General features: G+C 41.5%; 1 protein-coding gene across 1 annotated transcript in view; it reads right to left on the bottom strand.

The window, feature by feature from the left end:
* LOC145354841 (DNA topoisomerase 2-beta-like) overlaps positions 1-16,878 on the bottom strand; it is a 155,341-nt gene that overhangs the window by 118,316 nt on the left and 20,147 nt on the right. The window contains exons 2-4 of the mRNA XM_080206368.1: positions 16,246-16,434; positions 4,850-4,940; positions 4,316-4,379 (exon numbers count right to left, since the gene is read on the bottom strand). Coding sequence (XP_080062494.1) covers positions 4,316-4,379; positions 4,850-4,940; positions 16,246-16,434 — 344 coding nt within the window. The remainder of the gene's footprint in view (positions 1-4,315; positions 4,380-4,849; positions 4,941-16,245; positions 16,435-16,878) is intronic.

Here is a 16,878-nt window from a genome sequence, read left to right as displayed (position 1 = left end):
CCAAATAATGTTTAGTCGCTATATTACTCTTAGTTTGTTTGCTACAGTAAATGTCTTAAAACCTGAATGTTTTGGTATACAATGCTTTTATGTTAGTCAATGGAAATTCAAATATCTTTTTAAAAAGTTATTGGTCTCTACAGCGATCCTAACAAAGAACAAAAGGGAAGGTAGCTAATGGAAGACATCAGAAATTAAATGACAAAATGGTTAGCGATCCCAGCCTACATAGTGGTAATGGACCAAGCAAAGAAACAAAAAAAAATTCTAATAACCACTCCCTTAAGTCTTCTGTATTGATTGGTGCCATTTCTTGCACTTTTCTTGATTTTTCCAATTTTCTCCAAAGCATATGAGAAATTGGGCTTTTTTCAAACAACCAGAAAACTAAGGTTTTCTTCCAACCAGCTCACAGCAAAACATATCTCATCATTTGATATCAATAGCAAAATTCTGGAAAATGTAGACCATTTTCGATATCATTGGAGTTTCCCCTTGACAAAGGCAGACATAGATAACAAATTCATCACCGCCTTCAACATCCAGTTCAATTTTTGGTCTATCGAGTATTTGAGGACCAAGATCTCAAACCCCAAACAAAGGTCAAGGTTTACCAGGCAGCAGTATCCTATTTGCAACTTGTACAACCTACAACAGATATCTCAAAAAATTGGAGAAGCTCCAGCAGCAGTGCCTTCCAAATCTCCAGCAGACAAGGTGGTGCAACAACAGCATCCCTTCCCAATCCAACTTTCCCTGCATTAATGCAATGACCAATTAAAATTACCTATGCTAGACAAGACATGGCATTTGTATGCCTGACACCAGACTCCTGAGACTTCTGTCCTAATGTGGATATGCCAGCGTTGGACTGGGGTAAACACAGTAAAAAGTCTGACAACACCAGATTCTAATCAGTAATCTCTAAACTGCCTGTGCTTTATATGCTCTGTCTGAGGCCAGAACTCTCCATTCACCTGACGAAGGGACTAACCCCGAAAGCTTGTGAGTTTACTATCAAATAAATCGGTTGGACTAAAACCTGGTGTTGTCAGACTTTTTACTTCTGTCCTAGCCAGAACTCACGTCGGGACATGAGACTCCCAAGAGGATAATGGAGACATTGAATGGAGGTTCTCATAATATCCCTTATGACATCAAACATACCCATCAACTCCTGGGAGACCTTTGCTGGGGACTAACCTAAGTGAAGAAACTTAGTTCAGAAAGGCACCAAACACATTGAGAGTCTTTGTGCAGAGACGAAGTTTGATTTGATTTACTATTCTCACACATATTAACATAGTAAAAAGTATTATTTCTTGCGTGCTACAGTTAAAACATACCGTTTATAGAGAAGGAATTAAGAGAGTGAAGAATGTATTGCTATAGTTATAGCTAGAGTGTAGAGAAAAATCAACTTAATGCAAGGCAAGTCTATTCAAAAGTCTGACAGCAGCAGGAAAGAAGTTGTTCTTGAATCGGTTGGTACATGACCTCAGACTTTTGTATCTTTTTTCCGAAGGAAGAAGGCGGAAGAGAGAACGTCCGGGGTGCTTGGAGTCCTTAATAATGCTGGCTGCTTTGCCGAGGCAGCAAGAAGTGTAGACAGAGTCAATGGATGGGAGGCTGGTTGGCGTGATGGATTGGGCTACATTCATGATTTTTTGTAGTTCCTTGCATTCTTGAGCAGAGCAGGAGCCATACCAAGCCGTGATACAACCAGAAAGAATGCTTTCTATGGTGCATCTGTAGCAGTTGGTGAGTCGCAGCTGACATGCCAAATTTCCTTAGCCTTCTGAGAAAGTAGAGGCATTGGTGGGCTTTCTTAACTATAGTGACGGCATTGGGGGAACCAAGACAGGTTGTTGGTGATCTGGATACCTAAAAACTTGAAGCTCTTGACCCTTTCTACTTCGTTCCCATTGATGTAGACAGGGATATGTTCTCCTTTGTTTCCTGAAGTCGTTAACAATCTCCTTCATTTTGTTGACATTGAGGGACAGATTGTTGTTGCCGCATCAGTTCACCAGATTCTCTCTCTCATTCCTGTACTCTGTCTCATCATTGTTTGAGAACCGACCTTCTACGGTAGTGTCATCAGCAAACTTGAAAATTGAATTGGAGGGGAATTTGGCCGCACGGTCATAGGTGTTTAAGGAATATAGTAGGGGGCTGAGAACACAGCCTTCTGGGGCACCAGTGTTGAGGATGATCGTGGAGGAGGTGCTGTTGCCTGTCCTTACCGAGTGTGCTCTGTGAGTTAGGAAGTTCAGGATCCAGTCGCAGACTGTGGCCCAGGCCACAGAGTTTGAAGATGAGTTTTGTGGAAATAATAGTATTGAAAGCTGAGCCGCAGTCAATAAATAGGAATCTGACATCGGTGTCCTTGTTATCTAGGTGTTCCAGGGTTGACTGCAGGGCTATGGAAATAGCATCTGCTGTGGACCTGTTGCAGCAGTACGCAAACTGTAGTGGTAGTCCAGTAGGCTGGAATTGATTCATGACATGACTAACCTTTCGAAGTATTTCATAATGATGGATGTCAGAGCCACCGGTCGATGGTCATTAAGGCATACTGCTTGGTTTTTCATAGATACTGGGATGATGGTCATCTTCTTGACGAAATAAGGACCTCAGATTGTGAAGAGGTTGAAGAGGTCTGTGAATACCTCTGCAGCTGATCTGCAAAGGATTTGAGTGCATGGCCGGGTACCTCATCCAGGCCAGTTGCTTTCTTTGGATTGACCTTCAAGAAAGCTGCTCTGACATTTGCAGTGGTGACCCCAGATACAGGTTCATCCAGGGCTTCCAGGGTGGAGGACATGCTGTCGCTGGTGTCTTGCTCAAATGAGCACAGAATGCTTTGAGCTCATCAGGGAGGGGTGTGTTGGCACTGGCGATTTTACATGCCTTCATCTTGTAGCCTGTTATATCTTGCAGACATTGCCATAGTCGGTGGGTGTCGGTGTGGCTAGCCTGGGACTCTAGCTTGGTCCAGCATTGTCTTTTGGCATCTCTGATGGATCTCCTTAAATCGTATCTGGCTTTCCTGTATAGGTCAGTGCCACCTGACTTGGACGCCTCAGTCAAGGTAGAAAGGGATTGTCCAAACCTTCAAACAACCCATGTACCCAACCCTTCAAAAAATTCTTGCCTTGCAAACAACAGTCTGCAGATTCATAGAATCACAGAATCCCTACAGTGCAGGAGGCTATTCAACACATTGAGCCTGCACCATCAACAATCCACCTTGGCTCTATCCTTTTAACCCCACTGCTTATCCCCATGCCACTAAGAGCAATTTAACATGTCCAATTAACCTTACCCGCACATCTTTGGACTGTGGGAGGAAACCAGAGCACTCGGAGGAAAAGCCATGCAAACACGGGGAGAACGTTCAAACTCCACACAGTCACCCAAGGCAGGAATTGAACTCAAGTCGCTGGTGCTGTGATGCAGCAGTGCTAACCATTGTGCCTATTGTGCTTTGGAATTATCAGCCATCCCAGAATCTACTGAATCGGAGTGGAAGCAAGTCATCTTCGATACCGAGAGACTGCCATAGAACAGAAAATAATACGCTAGCGTCTGCTGCTGCTGCTTTGCACTTTCTGACCTCTTCCACAGCTGCGTGATGTCCTCTACCCGAGCCTTATTTTTGTCCACTGTCCTGTATCACCTGTTCCATTGATATCCATGGCATTAGTTTTCCCAGCAGTCTATGCAGCAATGATCTCTTGCTCTTCTAATTTCCAACATTGTCAATTCCACTCACTGCCATCGTCACAGTAATCAAAGCCCTCTGTTAGTCAATTTGTGAAGTAGATATTTATTCTATAATTGGTTACAGCATTTTGAATTACCTGTAAAATTGGTTAAGACCATTTCTAGTTAGTGAAAAAATAAACTGCTGCTTCATTGTGTTAGATAAAAAACAATCTTATTTGATCCTAAATCTGATTAAATTTAAAAAGCTGAAGCTAGCCTCAGAAGAAATTTATACACACAGCTTGTCAACACACACTTGTACAAAATAACCAGGCATCTGTGAGCAAGCCATCCATGGCCAAATCTATTTGTGCATATGCAAATCAAGATCAATTAAGCTGTGAAATTAATGGCAAGTGTATCTTTCATTGTATCCCTTAATTCTCTAAAATTTGTCATAAACAAAACTGCATTGATAAGAAAACTTACAAGTCGGTTAAAAAAAGACCCATCATGAGGTCTTGAATGGCAGCAAAACGTGCAGGGAAGTGCACATGACAATGGACATACTTGTGGAATGTTTAACACTTATTCAAATACTTACGCATCAATTGAAATTTTGATACATGTCATATTCTTGTCCCTCTGCTTGTTATCAGCGGCATTAACTGCAGACAAAATAAATCAGTTTGTATAATTTCAAAAAATACACCAATATATATTAGGAATTAACACTTTTAGAGGCGAAATGTTTACGTCTGGACTTTTCACTCATGAACAGTGGAAAGTCATTGGAACCCAATTAAAATGAAGTGAATGGACCAGTACATCACGTTTTTCTGTGGCTGCCTAAGAATCCTGACAAACCTCAGCAAAAGGATCACCAACTAGAAATTCACTATTTTAGAATGAACTTGTGGGCTGCTGTAGAATTTAAAGGCATCAGCAACTTAACTGGGCCACCAGGCTAAAAACCAAAAAATCAAGTGGCAGGAGGAGGAAAATCCAGGTTGCATTGTCTGACCTTAATCATTAACTGGTGCATCTTAAAATTACTGGATGAGAGCACAGGCAGTAAGAGAAACTCGCAGCCAACACACCACATAACACACAAACAAATAAAAAGATAAATACTCACCAAGAATTTCATCAAATATTTTGTACAAGCCTGGAACAAAGGTGATATCTCTCAGGTTCATGCCCACATCTTCATCATACACCCACATTGGCTGGAAAGAAAATACAACTTCATTACATTTTTTAGTTCCTATTCGCTGTAACTTTCAATGGCATGGATAAGTCAGCCTACATTAAGCAATCATTCTTTTGCCAGTTCTATTGCAGGGTTGGAAATTTCAAACCCTTTGCAATTATTGTGGAGTGGACCTGATTCATGGCCACTCAGGGGAATCAAGAACCACAGAGGAACCATTGCTCTAAGCCAACAACAAAAAAAAAACAGCCATTCTTATTTAAATACATTATCCCTCTTAGCTTCTCATAAAGCTGTCAGTGTCATGCTCATGCTATACAAACTTAATAAATATAAACCCAAGTGAACATGTTCCTCCAACAAAGTAACGTTGGGAGGTCAGATGACCTGTTTCTTTGCCCATACACAACTCCACCAGCTCCAGCATTCTGGACAAGTCTTGACAAAGTCATTAAAAGTAATTAAAGACCTTTTCAGGCATATCCTTGAGAAACATTCAAAAACAAACGATCCTTCCTCTGGTTAATGGCCATACTTTCCGAGCTAATTAAAAAGACTGGTTTCATAAGTGTTTTAGAAACTTTAACCCTATATATGAAATCCAGAAACTGGGCATGAAAAATTCAATTTTATTAAGACGGTAATGCTGGTAATACCTGGACTCCACTGTCTCACAATAGCCTAATCATCAGAAACTATGGGGACAATGAAAAGAAATAATCTGATCACATTCACAGAAACTATGTTTCTTATAAAGAATTTTTATAAAGCATTTTTGATTTGGACAGGGGCAAAAACATAAAAAGCATGTTGTTAGAAAAGACCCTGCCTAAGAGCACCAGCTTTAAGCCACATGCAGGTGGAGATCTAAGTTGGCCTTGAACACTCTGCCTACCAAGGCTTGACTATTGCACCTTGACTGGAATGGAATAAATCAACTGCAAATCCAAATTCTTAAAACTACCAGAGCTTTTTCTTCAGAGGACAAAAAGAATAATTATAGGCCTTCACACCATCGCCATGAGGAAAAACAAGCATAACAGAGAACTATTGAAATTATAAGACCTAAAGGCATTATACTTTTATAATCACAACCTTTTCTCGTGTACGTGAGGATCTGTATGTCTGTAAGTGTGGGTGTAGTTACGCAGTCAGGTGTAGAACAATAACTGTTTATCTATCTTTCAAAATGTAGACAAAAAAATTATAATTTTTCTGTTCCCAACAGTTACAGCAATCAGGGATTAAAACACTTTTTTAAGAACATGTGCTCTTTGGTCAATTGAAATATGGAAAAAGAAGCCATCCCTATCATATCTCTGGGTGTAACAATAGTCTTTGCTATCACTATAAGAAGTTTTCATCCACTTCAGACCTCTTAAACTTACGTAAATTAACATACCTGCAGTAAAAATAAATCTTCAAAGACACAACAGGTTATTACAAGGTAATGGAAATGGCAGTCAAGCAAATCTTTACTTCCCCACTGCATATGTATGAGCACTGCTTGCTGAGGCCATGTGTTCAGCCTGTTGATACATTTGCCAGATGATCTCATTATGAACTGCTGGGCTGAGTTACAAGAATCACAGCACTTAGATCTTGGCAAGCAATGAGGGGACTGAGGGATTAGGGTTTATGGGCCTGATGTTCATCCTCACAACTGGGCCAATGTCTCAGTAAACGAAGGTAGACGTTCCAGCCTGCCAGCCTCACCGTCCACAACCCCCATTGCCACCTACAGCTAGTCGCCAGAAGAGGTAAGCTTGATTCCATCCCACCCTGGCATCCTGGAATGAGAATGTGAGTTGGGATCTTTTTAAAGGAAGTACATCTGCCAAGTTGACAATTTTCCCAACTCAGCTTTCCCACCTCCTTGACAAAAATCCAGCTCACCATTGCAGTTCAATAATTGTCATCAATTCTGATGGAAGGTCATTGACCTGTAAAGTTAACTGTTTCCCTCTCTTCACAGATACTGCCTAACCTGAGTATTACCAAGTTCTTGTTTAAATTTCTAATTTCCAGTATCCCCACTATTCAAAAGGAAATCAAGCTTTCAAATGATTCTTGAAATTTGAAAACTGAAACGGTCATAATTCAGATAATTATGACCATTTCCGTTTACACCCTGAATTTGTTTTTAATTATTTGTTCATCTCGTGTGGATACTGCTGTCAAAGCCAGCATTTTACTACCCATCTCTATTGTCTTTGACAAGAAAGGAGTGAGCTGCATTCTTGAACCACTGCAGTCCGTGTGGTGTAGCTCTACCACATTGCTGTTTGCCACAGATTTCCAGTATTCTGACCCAGTTATGAAGAAGAAATGACAACATACTTTCAAGTTAGGATGATGTCACTTGCAGAGTATGGTGTTCCTCTTCATAGCTGCCCTGACACTTTTGGCAGCAGGCACTGTGGAATTATATGTACTGTGGATGAATGTTTTGTCAGTTATTGCAGTGTGCTTGTGGTGGATGGGATGAATGCATAGGCCAAAGGGCAGATGAGCTATTAAAAAAATAGACTGTTTTTTCCTAGATGTGCTGAGCTTCTCAAGTGCTGTTGGACTTGTACACAACAGTTCAAATGGACACTATTCTGACACAATCCTGACTTGTGCCTTATCGAGGATGAAAAAAACTCTGGGAAGTTTGTAAATGAATCACACTCTACAGAAAACATAGCATTGGACATGATCTTTAAGTCCCAGTATTGATATGGATGGTGCAATTAAGTTTTTGGTCAGTGGTGATCCCTCGGGTAGTGCAGATGGAGGACTTAGCAATTGTAATGTCGCTCAATGTAATGGAGCTGCTTAGTCTCTTTCTTTTTAAAGATGGTCATTACTTGCCAAGTAAGATTTGCAGTACATATCAGCCCTATTCTGAACACTGTCAAAATGCAGGAACAGATTGTTTCATTATCCAAACAGCTGGAACAGGAAACTACGGTCTTAGTGACGATGCCCAGTCATGATAAACCAGTTGAAGATGGTTGAAACTAGGATATTCTTTGGAGGAAGCTCTTCAGCTACATCCTGAACAAAAGATAACTATCCTCCAAAAACCACAAGCAGCTTCCTTTGTGCTAGATTTTGCACCAGCCAATTGGGAGTATTATCTGATTTGCAAAAACTGATCTGCCTAACCTGAGTATTACCGACTTCTTCTTTTAATTTCTAATTTCCTGCTTCCCCAGTATTGCAAAAACTTTAATTCTACTGAGTAAAACTTATAATGGTGGAGGAGATTACAAATTGTGCTGCTGATTATCCCGATAGCACCTCATGGATAGCTGCCCTGAACTGCTATACCTATTTTAAATCTATCCCATTTAGCATGGAGGTAGCACCACAAAGAAACCGTTAGTGGACAAGTCTCAGCAGCCAATGGCATTCCACCTGAAGTTTTCCAAGTACAGAGGAACTCAAATGATTAGGAAATGCATTAGCTTTATCTGCTTAATCTGGAACCAGGGCACTGTGCTCCAACATTACATAACCAGGAAAGAGATTGGCCGAAGACAAGAAGATCTGAAAATTAGTGGCTGAAGACAAAAAAGTTTTTGGTGAAATGATATCAGGTACACCTTACAATGCAAAGTAGCAAAGTCACTGCATGGTAAGCAGCTGCAAAATTAACCACATTTTATCGCCTGTAGTGAAAGGCAAATGTTTTTATACCATTACAAATGGATGCAATTGTAAAAGTTTAAGATGAGCAGTTACTAATACCTTACAAAATTAAAACAAATTATTTTAGTCTTGAGAAGGTTAAATCATTGGAAGATTAGGTATTGATGCTTGCAGAGATTTCAATAACCAATTGTTGTATTCAAACATAAGCTCTGAAAAAGTTGGTTCCATATTTAAACCGTAAAGTTGGGAGAGGAAGAGTAAAGAGACATCTGCTGAGAAAGAGATGCAATCAATAGAGTACGCCTGTTACATGCAATAACCGCTCCTTAAATTCAACCCCCCAGAGTTATGTACTCAATTGATTCAGAGAATTTTAGGAATGTAGCTGTGCCTATCAAATAGCATACTTTGGTTTGCTAGGGCAAAATGTCCAACAAGAATAATACTGACTGGAAAATATTTTAGTAGATGGGTTTTTCTCATCTAAAAACATTTTGTTGACCAAGTAAAATTATATCCTAGCCCTCCATGAAAATGTAAAATGAAGATTTGACCAGACAGCTGTTACCAACCTTGCATAAGCAACATGCATGCACATGCACAAACACAGAAATAGGATGGCCCTTTAATAACAAGAAGGCAATCCTGCATTTGCAATTAAGGATTGTAATTTCCTCCAGAATGATTATGGAGTAAATCGAAGTGAATGGAATCACTGGCCATCAACGCATGCACACGGCACAGGGAATATTGATGAAAGGAAGTCTCTGAGATGTACGAGCGAAGGTTTTTTGGACATGCCAAAGGTGGGTTACTTCAGGAAACTGACGAGCACACACAGGCAGTTCTTCATGTTGTGAATTCCAAGCGACTAGGTAACCTGGCTCAAATACTACCAAAACAAGAAGAAATGGAGGCACAAGGCAGGCACTCCCATGCATTTGGTCCAGCTAGAGAGTTGCTTCACAATTAACAAGAGGGCCAACTCTAAGGACAAGTACCTGCTAGCTCTCTACACAAGGACAAGTACTTTGTCATGACCATCGACTGCGAAAGAGAGCTAAAGAGCTGCTACCATATGTTCCTGGAGCTGCACAAGAGGGGTACTGTGCTTAAAGAGTCAGTAAAATAAGTGCAGGATAATGAAGCCCTTGCATCAGCACCACCATTGATGATTTGTCAATGAGAGAGAACAGCAGCTGCAAGTCTGCTGCCTGGCAACTCTGGGTCCAGCCAGAATACAAGTTCAATTCCTCCAATCACTGGTTCCTCCCAACCATAGAATCTGCTTCCATAGGAGCAGCAAAAGTGGGAGGGAGGAAACTCATGTTTGGAGAAGTTGAAACAATGACATTTGAGAGCAACAGACGCTATAACAGGAAAATCAGTTCCGTCTCTCCTGCGCATGCTACTCGTCCAATCACAGATCTGCAATCAGTACCCCATCTCACTGACTGACAAGATTTTTTTAAACCCCATACCGGCCCAAAAGGTCAGAATTCATATTTAAAATGACAGATTTCTGAAATTTCATTGCCAGAAGTCCATCTCTGCATAACTCACCTATACAAATAAAAAAGGGAAGAGTCCATCAGTGATAATTTCTAATATTTCACTTCTCTCCTGTTGCTACTTGTAGCTCCCCCACCAGCAGATCTGCATCATATGTCACACTTGTCTGTCTTGCATCAGCCTCACACATCCACTGTAGATTGTTCTCAACCATTTGGTGACCTCAATCATCTAACTACACCTAGGTTGACTCCCTTTCTGCTGCCTCCACTCTTCCCTTCAGAAATTTCTGGATGTCATTTTTCAGAATTATTTTTGCTCTAGCAATTTCAAGCACCTCTCATGCCTTATGCCTGTATATGGAACTCTTCAGCTTCTCTCTTCTCTCCACAGCAGCAAAATTGCTTGCAAGGATTACTCTTGACAAGGCGTCACTTATCTTACAGATTCCGTGCACCTAGTATCAGTATGAATTTCATGCTGGACAAAGAATACTCAACATGATCTTTGCAGAAGGGCAAATTCGAAAGTCCCATAAGCAGAATAAGGAAAACTATGAAGGCCTGAGGAAGGTATTGCATAAATCCATAGACTCCCTACAGTGCAGAAGGCCTGTCAAATCTGCACCAACTCTTCAAAACAGCATCCCACTCTCTGCCCTATCATAATCCCAGGTATTTACCTTGGCTAATTCACCAAATCGATACATCTTTAGACACTAAAAGGTAATTTAGCATAGCCAGACCACCCAACCTGTACATCTTTGGACTATGGAAAGGGACTGGAGAACCCAGAAGAAGTCCACGCAGATACAGGGAAAACATGCAAACTCCACACAGGGTCACCTAAAGACAGAATCAAACCCAGGTCCCTGGCGCTATGAGGAAGTAGTGCTAATCACTGTACCTCCTTTCCGCCCATGTGGCTCCTCTGAAAATAGGACCATTTCATGATGGCATAATGGTATGTTGCAAAATGATGCACTATCAGATGCCTTTCATTTGTCAGAGAGACAGGGGAATGCATCATCGTATCACTGCCACACAATAAGATGAAGGGTATTCTCAATGTGATGACAGAACAACTTCCCTACAAGTCCTATGCAATTGGCACTCCTACAAGTGCCTTCATAGACAGATGCATTTGTAACAGACAGATTGACAAGAATGGGTTCACCAGGTTTTTGCTTCATGTTGTTTCTGGCACCAGTCTGGCACAATGGTTAGCATTGCTGCCTCATTGTGCCAGAGGCCCAGGTTCAATTCCAGCCTTGGGTGACTGTGTGGAGTTTGCATGTTCAACCCGTCAACAAATGCTTTCCTCCCACAGTCCAAAGATGCGCAGGTGAGGTGGAATGGCAATGCTAAATTTAATGATCTGGAGGTGGGGCGGGCTGTTAACGCGCAAATAAGTGCGGCGTGCAGGAATGGAACGGCCATAATTATGGGAGATTTCAATCTATATATTAATTGGTCGACCCATGTTGGACACGGTGGGCTCGAGGAGGAGTTCTTGGAATGCTGCCGGGATAGTTTCCTTGAACAGACGAGGGAGCGAGCTATCTTGGATCTGGTGTTATGTAATGAGGCGGGTAGAATTAGGGACCTTGCGGTGAAGGATCCTCTTGGGGAGAGTGATCATTGTATGGTGGAGTTTCTGGTGCAGATGGAGGAGGAGAAAGTGGGTTCCCGGACACGCGTCCTTTGTTTGAACAGAGGGGAGTACAGTAGGGTGAGAGAAGAATTGGCGAATGTTGACTGGGGGAGCGCGTTGGAAGGTAGGTCTGCTGAGGAGCAGTGGAGGATCTTTAAGGAGATCTTTCTTGGTGCTCAGCAGAGATTTATTCCGATGGTTAAAAAGGACCGTAGGAGGAGAGGTAATAAGCCGTGGATAACGAAGGAGGTGAAGGAAAGTGTTAAATTAAAAGCGGAGGCGTTTAGAGTAGCTAAGAGTAGTGGGCGAGAAGAGGATTGGGAGAGGTTTAAATGTCAACAAAGATTGACAAAGAAGTTGATAAAGAAGGGTAGAAGAAACTATGAAGCTGGGCTAGCACTTAATACAAAAAAGGATAGCAAGAGTTTTTATAAATATATAAAAAGGAAGAGGCTGGCTAGGGTGAACGTTGGACCCTTAGAGGATGAGAGGGGGGACTTAGTGGTAGGGGATGGGGAAATGGCTGAGGTCTTGAATAACTTTTTTGTTTCGGTCTTCACGGAGGAAGACGTGAATAACTTGCCGGGTGTTAGCGATGGAAAGGTGGTAGGACTGGAGGGTCTCAATGACATTATTGTTACTAGAGACGGTGCTCGACAGACTGGAGAGACTGATTGTGGACAAGTCCCCAGGACCGGATGGAATGCATCCAAGGGTTCTGAAAGAAATGGCGGAGGTGATAGTGGATGCCTTGGTGATTATTTTCCAAACGTCGCTGGATTCTGGGGAAGTGCCGGAAGATTGGAAAACGGCTAATGTTACGCCGTTGTTTAAGAAGGGTGCCAGGCAAAAGGCAGGGAATTATAGGCCGGTTAGTTTAACGTCTGTTGTAGGTAAAATGTTAGAAGCCATCATCAAGGAGGAAATAGCGAGGCATCTTGAAGGGAATTGCTTGATAGAGCAGATGCAGCACGGTTTCATTAAGGAGAAGTCGTGTCTGACAAATTTATTGGAGTTCTATGAGGATGTGTCTAGGGCGGTGGACAGAGGAGAGCCGGTGGATGTGGTCTTTCTTGATTTTCAGAAGGCGTTTGACAAGGTACCTCACAAGAGGTTATTGCAGAAGGTAAGGGGGCATAGAGTTGGGGGTAGGGTGTTAGCGTGGAAAGAGGATTGGTTGTCAAATAGGAGGCAGAGAGTGGGGGTTAATGGGTGCTATTCAGATTGGCGGTTGGTGACTAGTGGAGTGCCCCAGGGGTCGGTGCTGGGGCCTCAGCTATTTACCATTTATATAGATGATCTGGAGGAGGGAACCGAGTGTAGGGTGTCGAAATTTGCTGATGACACCAAGATTGGTGGAACGGCAAATTGCGCGGACGGTGTGGAGAGTCTGCAGAAGGATCTAGATAGGCTGGGCGAATGGGCCAGGAACTGGCAAATGGAATTTAATGTTGGCAAGTGTGAAGTTGTCCACTTTGGTAGGAATAATGGTAGGAAGGACTATTACTTACGTGGCGAAAAGCTGCAGCAGGCGACGGTGCAGAGGGACCTCGGGGTCCTTGTGCATGAGTCGCAAAAACTCAGCCTGCAGGTGCAGCAGGTGGTCAGGAAGGCGAATGGGATGCTGGCGTTCATAACGAGGGGGATTGATATAAAAGTAGGGAGGTCTTGCTGCGGCTGCATAGGGCATTGGTGAGGCCGCAGCTGGAGTACTGTGTGCAGTTTTGGTCGCTGTACTTACGCAAGGATATTTTGGTCTTGGAGGGAGTGCAGAGGAGGTTTACTAGGCTGATGCCGGAGTTGAGGGGGTTGAGCTATGAGGAGAGGCTGAATAAACTAGGCTTGTACTCGTTAGAGTTTAGAAGAATGAGAGGAGATCTCATTGAGACATATAAGATGATGAATGGGATGGATAGGATAGAGGTGGAGAGACTCTTCCCGCTCAGAAAGGACAGTAGGACTAGGAGGCACAGCCTCAAGATAAAGGGGGGGGGTGGTTTAGAACAGAGTTGAGGAGGAACTTCTTCACTCAAACGGTGGTGAATCTCTGGAATTCTCTGCCCGTTGAGGTGGTGGAGGCTGCCTCGCTAAATATTTTTAAGACGCGGGTTGATGGGTTTTTGATAAGAGAGGGGATTAAGGGTTATGGGGAGAGGGCAGGAATGTGGAACTGAGCCACAACAGATCAGCCATGATCTTATTGAATGGCAAGGCAGGCTCGAAGGGCTAGACGGCCTACTCCTGCTCCTATTTCTTATGTTCTTAAATTGCTCCTTAGTGTCCCAAGATGTGCAAGTTCAGGGCATAAGCAGGGTAAATTCATTGGGTTATAGGGATAGAGTGGGGAGGTGACGATGCAGACCCGATGGGCCAAATGGCTTCTTTCTGCAACATCAGGATTCTATATTCCTTAGTACTCAAGTGCTATGGAGCCTCTTAGTGATGGATATTCAAGTTCACCACCCAGAGTACATTCTGTGCAATCCTCAATGCCTGATTTATGCTCAACATGGAGGAATTTTGATTCAACAACAGCCGAGGGTGTGTAGTAGCTGACTATCAGCAGCTGAATTCCTTTCCATTCTTCTGATGTCATGAGATTTCATTAAGTCTGAAGTCAATGGCGAGGACTCCCAGAGCCACTCCTCACAATGGTAAACTGTGCAATCGCCTCTATTGAGTGGCAATGAAACAGGACATTACTAGGAATTGTGTTGGAGATGCCTAATAGAAAGGCTGAAAAACATGATTCTACGAGTAGGTCCAAGTCAAGCTGCTGCTAACTAAGGGCAAGCTCTCCCAATTTTGGAAAAAGTCAACAGAAGTTAGTACAGTAGACTGTATTGTCAGTTGGGCTGGGCAGAATTTCATACGTCTGATGCCTGGTTGAGTTCATAAAATGCGTGGCTTGTTAAGCTATTACGTGGGACAGTTAAGAGCCAATGCATTGCTGTGAGCTTGAAATCACTTTGTGCCTTAATGTGTGCTAGTGAACCAGATGGGCTTGTATCATGATCTGGTAATTTTATGGTCACCATTACTAATGCAAGCTTTGCTGCAACACTTGAAATAAACCAAAATGACACTGAAACAACCACTAGAATGGTGCACCCAATTCATATTGTTGAACACCGATCAGAAATATTGTCATCCATGTTGACAGTAGCGGGAATGAAATTTTCATACTACTAATTTGTACCTTTTTTGCATTAAAAAAAGCATTGAAAAGGGCAGAAAGCTGGAACACCATCTTGGAAAGATATGAATTTAGGAAACCAGAGAAATGAAACTAAAAACAGCTACGGTCTGCTGTAAAATAACTAGGTAGTGAAAAGTGCAACACTTCTCTCCTCTCTATAAACTCTGATTCTACTAACTCACCTGCAAAAGGGACCTCCAGCGATTCAAAGAGGTTGCTAATGTAGCCGCAGAGACAACTGCACAGCCTCTAGATCTTCGCATCAGACAACACAACTTCAAAACATACCAGCTTAATCTTGATTGAAGTTTATAGTCTTTGTGCAAGCGTTAGTAATTTTATTTTCCATTAGGTAACTTACAGAGCATTACACTTAAATAAACTGACCTTTTTTTAGTAAAAAGGCTTTGCTGCTAGGTCATGTTAAATCGAATTTCTCACTCCATGAGAAGGAAAACAACATTTAAAGCCTTCATGACACTACGTAGATTGAGATTTTAGTGAAGCATAATGCTAGTTACTTGAAACTTTCATATTATGTCTGCTAGTAAAATGAAAAACATCTAAAAATATAGCTATGGGTTTTGTCATTCCTAACTTTGTGCAGAGATAGGCTATTTTTATAAAGCTCCAAGGAAATATAATTGATAATTTGAGATGAGTAGTATAACACATTAAAACATACATTTTTTTCCTTTTGTGCTGATGTCAATGTGTAGGAAAGCCTGTATTTAATAATTAGTTTTAGTATAGTTATGTGCAATTATCAAGGAATCAAAGTGTATTCAATTAACTCAATATGTAAGACATTATATCATACCACGTGAGACTTCTTGATAAGTGAAATACACCACATGGCCCTACACTTTTGCGAAGCGTCATCCTGATTGGGCATATCAGATTATGGAACCTTAGCCATTAACATTTATCAGTTATGTTTGAGTTAAAGGCCCTATTATGTCTTAAATTGATTTAGCCTTTAACTTAAAGTGCATTGAAGAGAAACAATCACCTTTCTTTAAAGTATCTAACAGACCTCTGGTTACACCTGCCTTTGCCATCCAGTGCTGTTTAATCTAAGCATTATTAGATTGTGAAACGAAAAAGGGGTGATCAGCAATCACCAAGATCCCAAATCACATGACCACCATTACAGGAGAAAAATATTTTAAAAGTTAATACAACATCTAAACCCAAGCTGTTTATATTAGAAATTGCATTCGAGTCTTCACTAAATTAATTAAAAGAACACAATTCTCTTACCTTAAAATCAATAAGCAATGAATGCCACAGAAAACTACATAAAAACAAATACCTGGGTTACAGGTTCCACAGAGCCAATGTACGAGTCAGGACGGAGGAGGATGTGTTCCAGCTGTGTTTTCTTCTGATAAACTCTCTCTACAGACATCTTCTTGGAAGCTTCTGACATTTTTTTTGAAGTGTCACTTTTAGCATTTATTTCTTCTTTGTTTGCAAGGTTTTTTTGATTGCTGAACAATGTCTGCGAAACAAAAAAGATTGCTAAAATTTGCTATAAAATACGAAGAGCCCTATTATTTGATTGTAGTAAGGTATTGAGAAATATATAAAATGGTCCTAGAAAAATGTAAGCATGTCAAATAATTTACCAAAGATAGATCCAATCAATACATTACCGAGCTCCTAACTTCCGGCTATTCAGAAATAACTGTGATGTTACGAACAACTTCTTAATGTTCAATTTCAAAGATATTGTGACATATTGGATCAATTAGCAGAAACTGAGATTGCTGAAGAACCCCTTGCTACTAGTAGTTTTCCTTCTGCAAACAAGTTATGTCTTCCAGGGTACAGACATCCTCTGAAGAACCGGAAAATATGTTTAAAATCAAGAAGAACCAAATCCCTGAACTGCGCAGACAACCAGTGCAGAATAGACTGCCAGCTGATCATCTTTCCTCTTAAC

Source organism: Carcharhinus amblyrhynchos, chromosome 2, assembly GCF_965287045.1.
Source record: "Carcharhinus amblyrhynchos chromosome 2, sCarAmb.v2.hapA, whole genome shotgun sequence".
Taxonomy (NCBI): domain Eukaryota; kingdom Metazoa; phylum Chordata; class Chondrichthyes; order Carcharhiniformes; family Carcharhinidae; genus Carcharhinus; species Carcharhinus amblyrhynchos.
The sequence above is the reverse complement of the archived record's forward strand: the minus strand, read 5'-3'. Positions and strand labels throughout refer to the sequence as shown.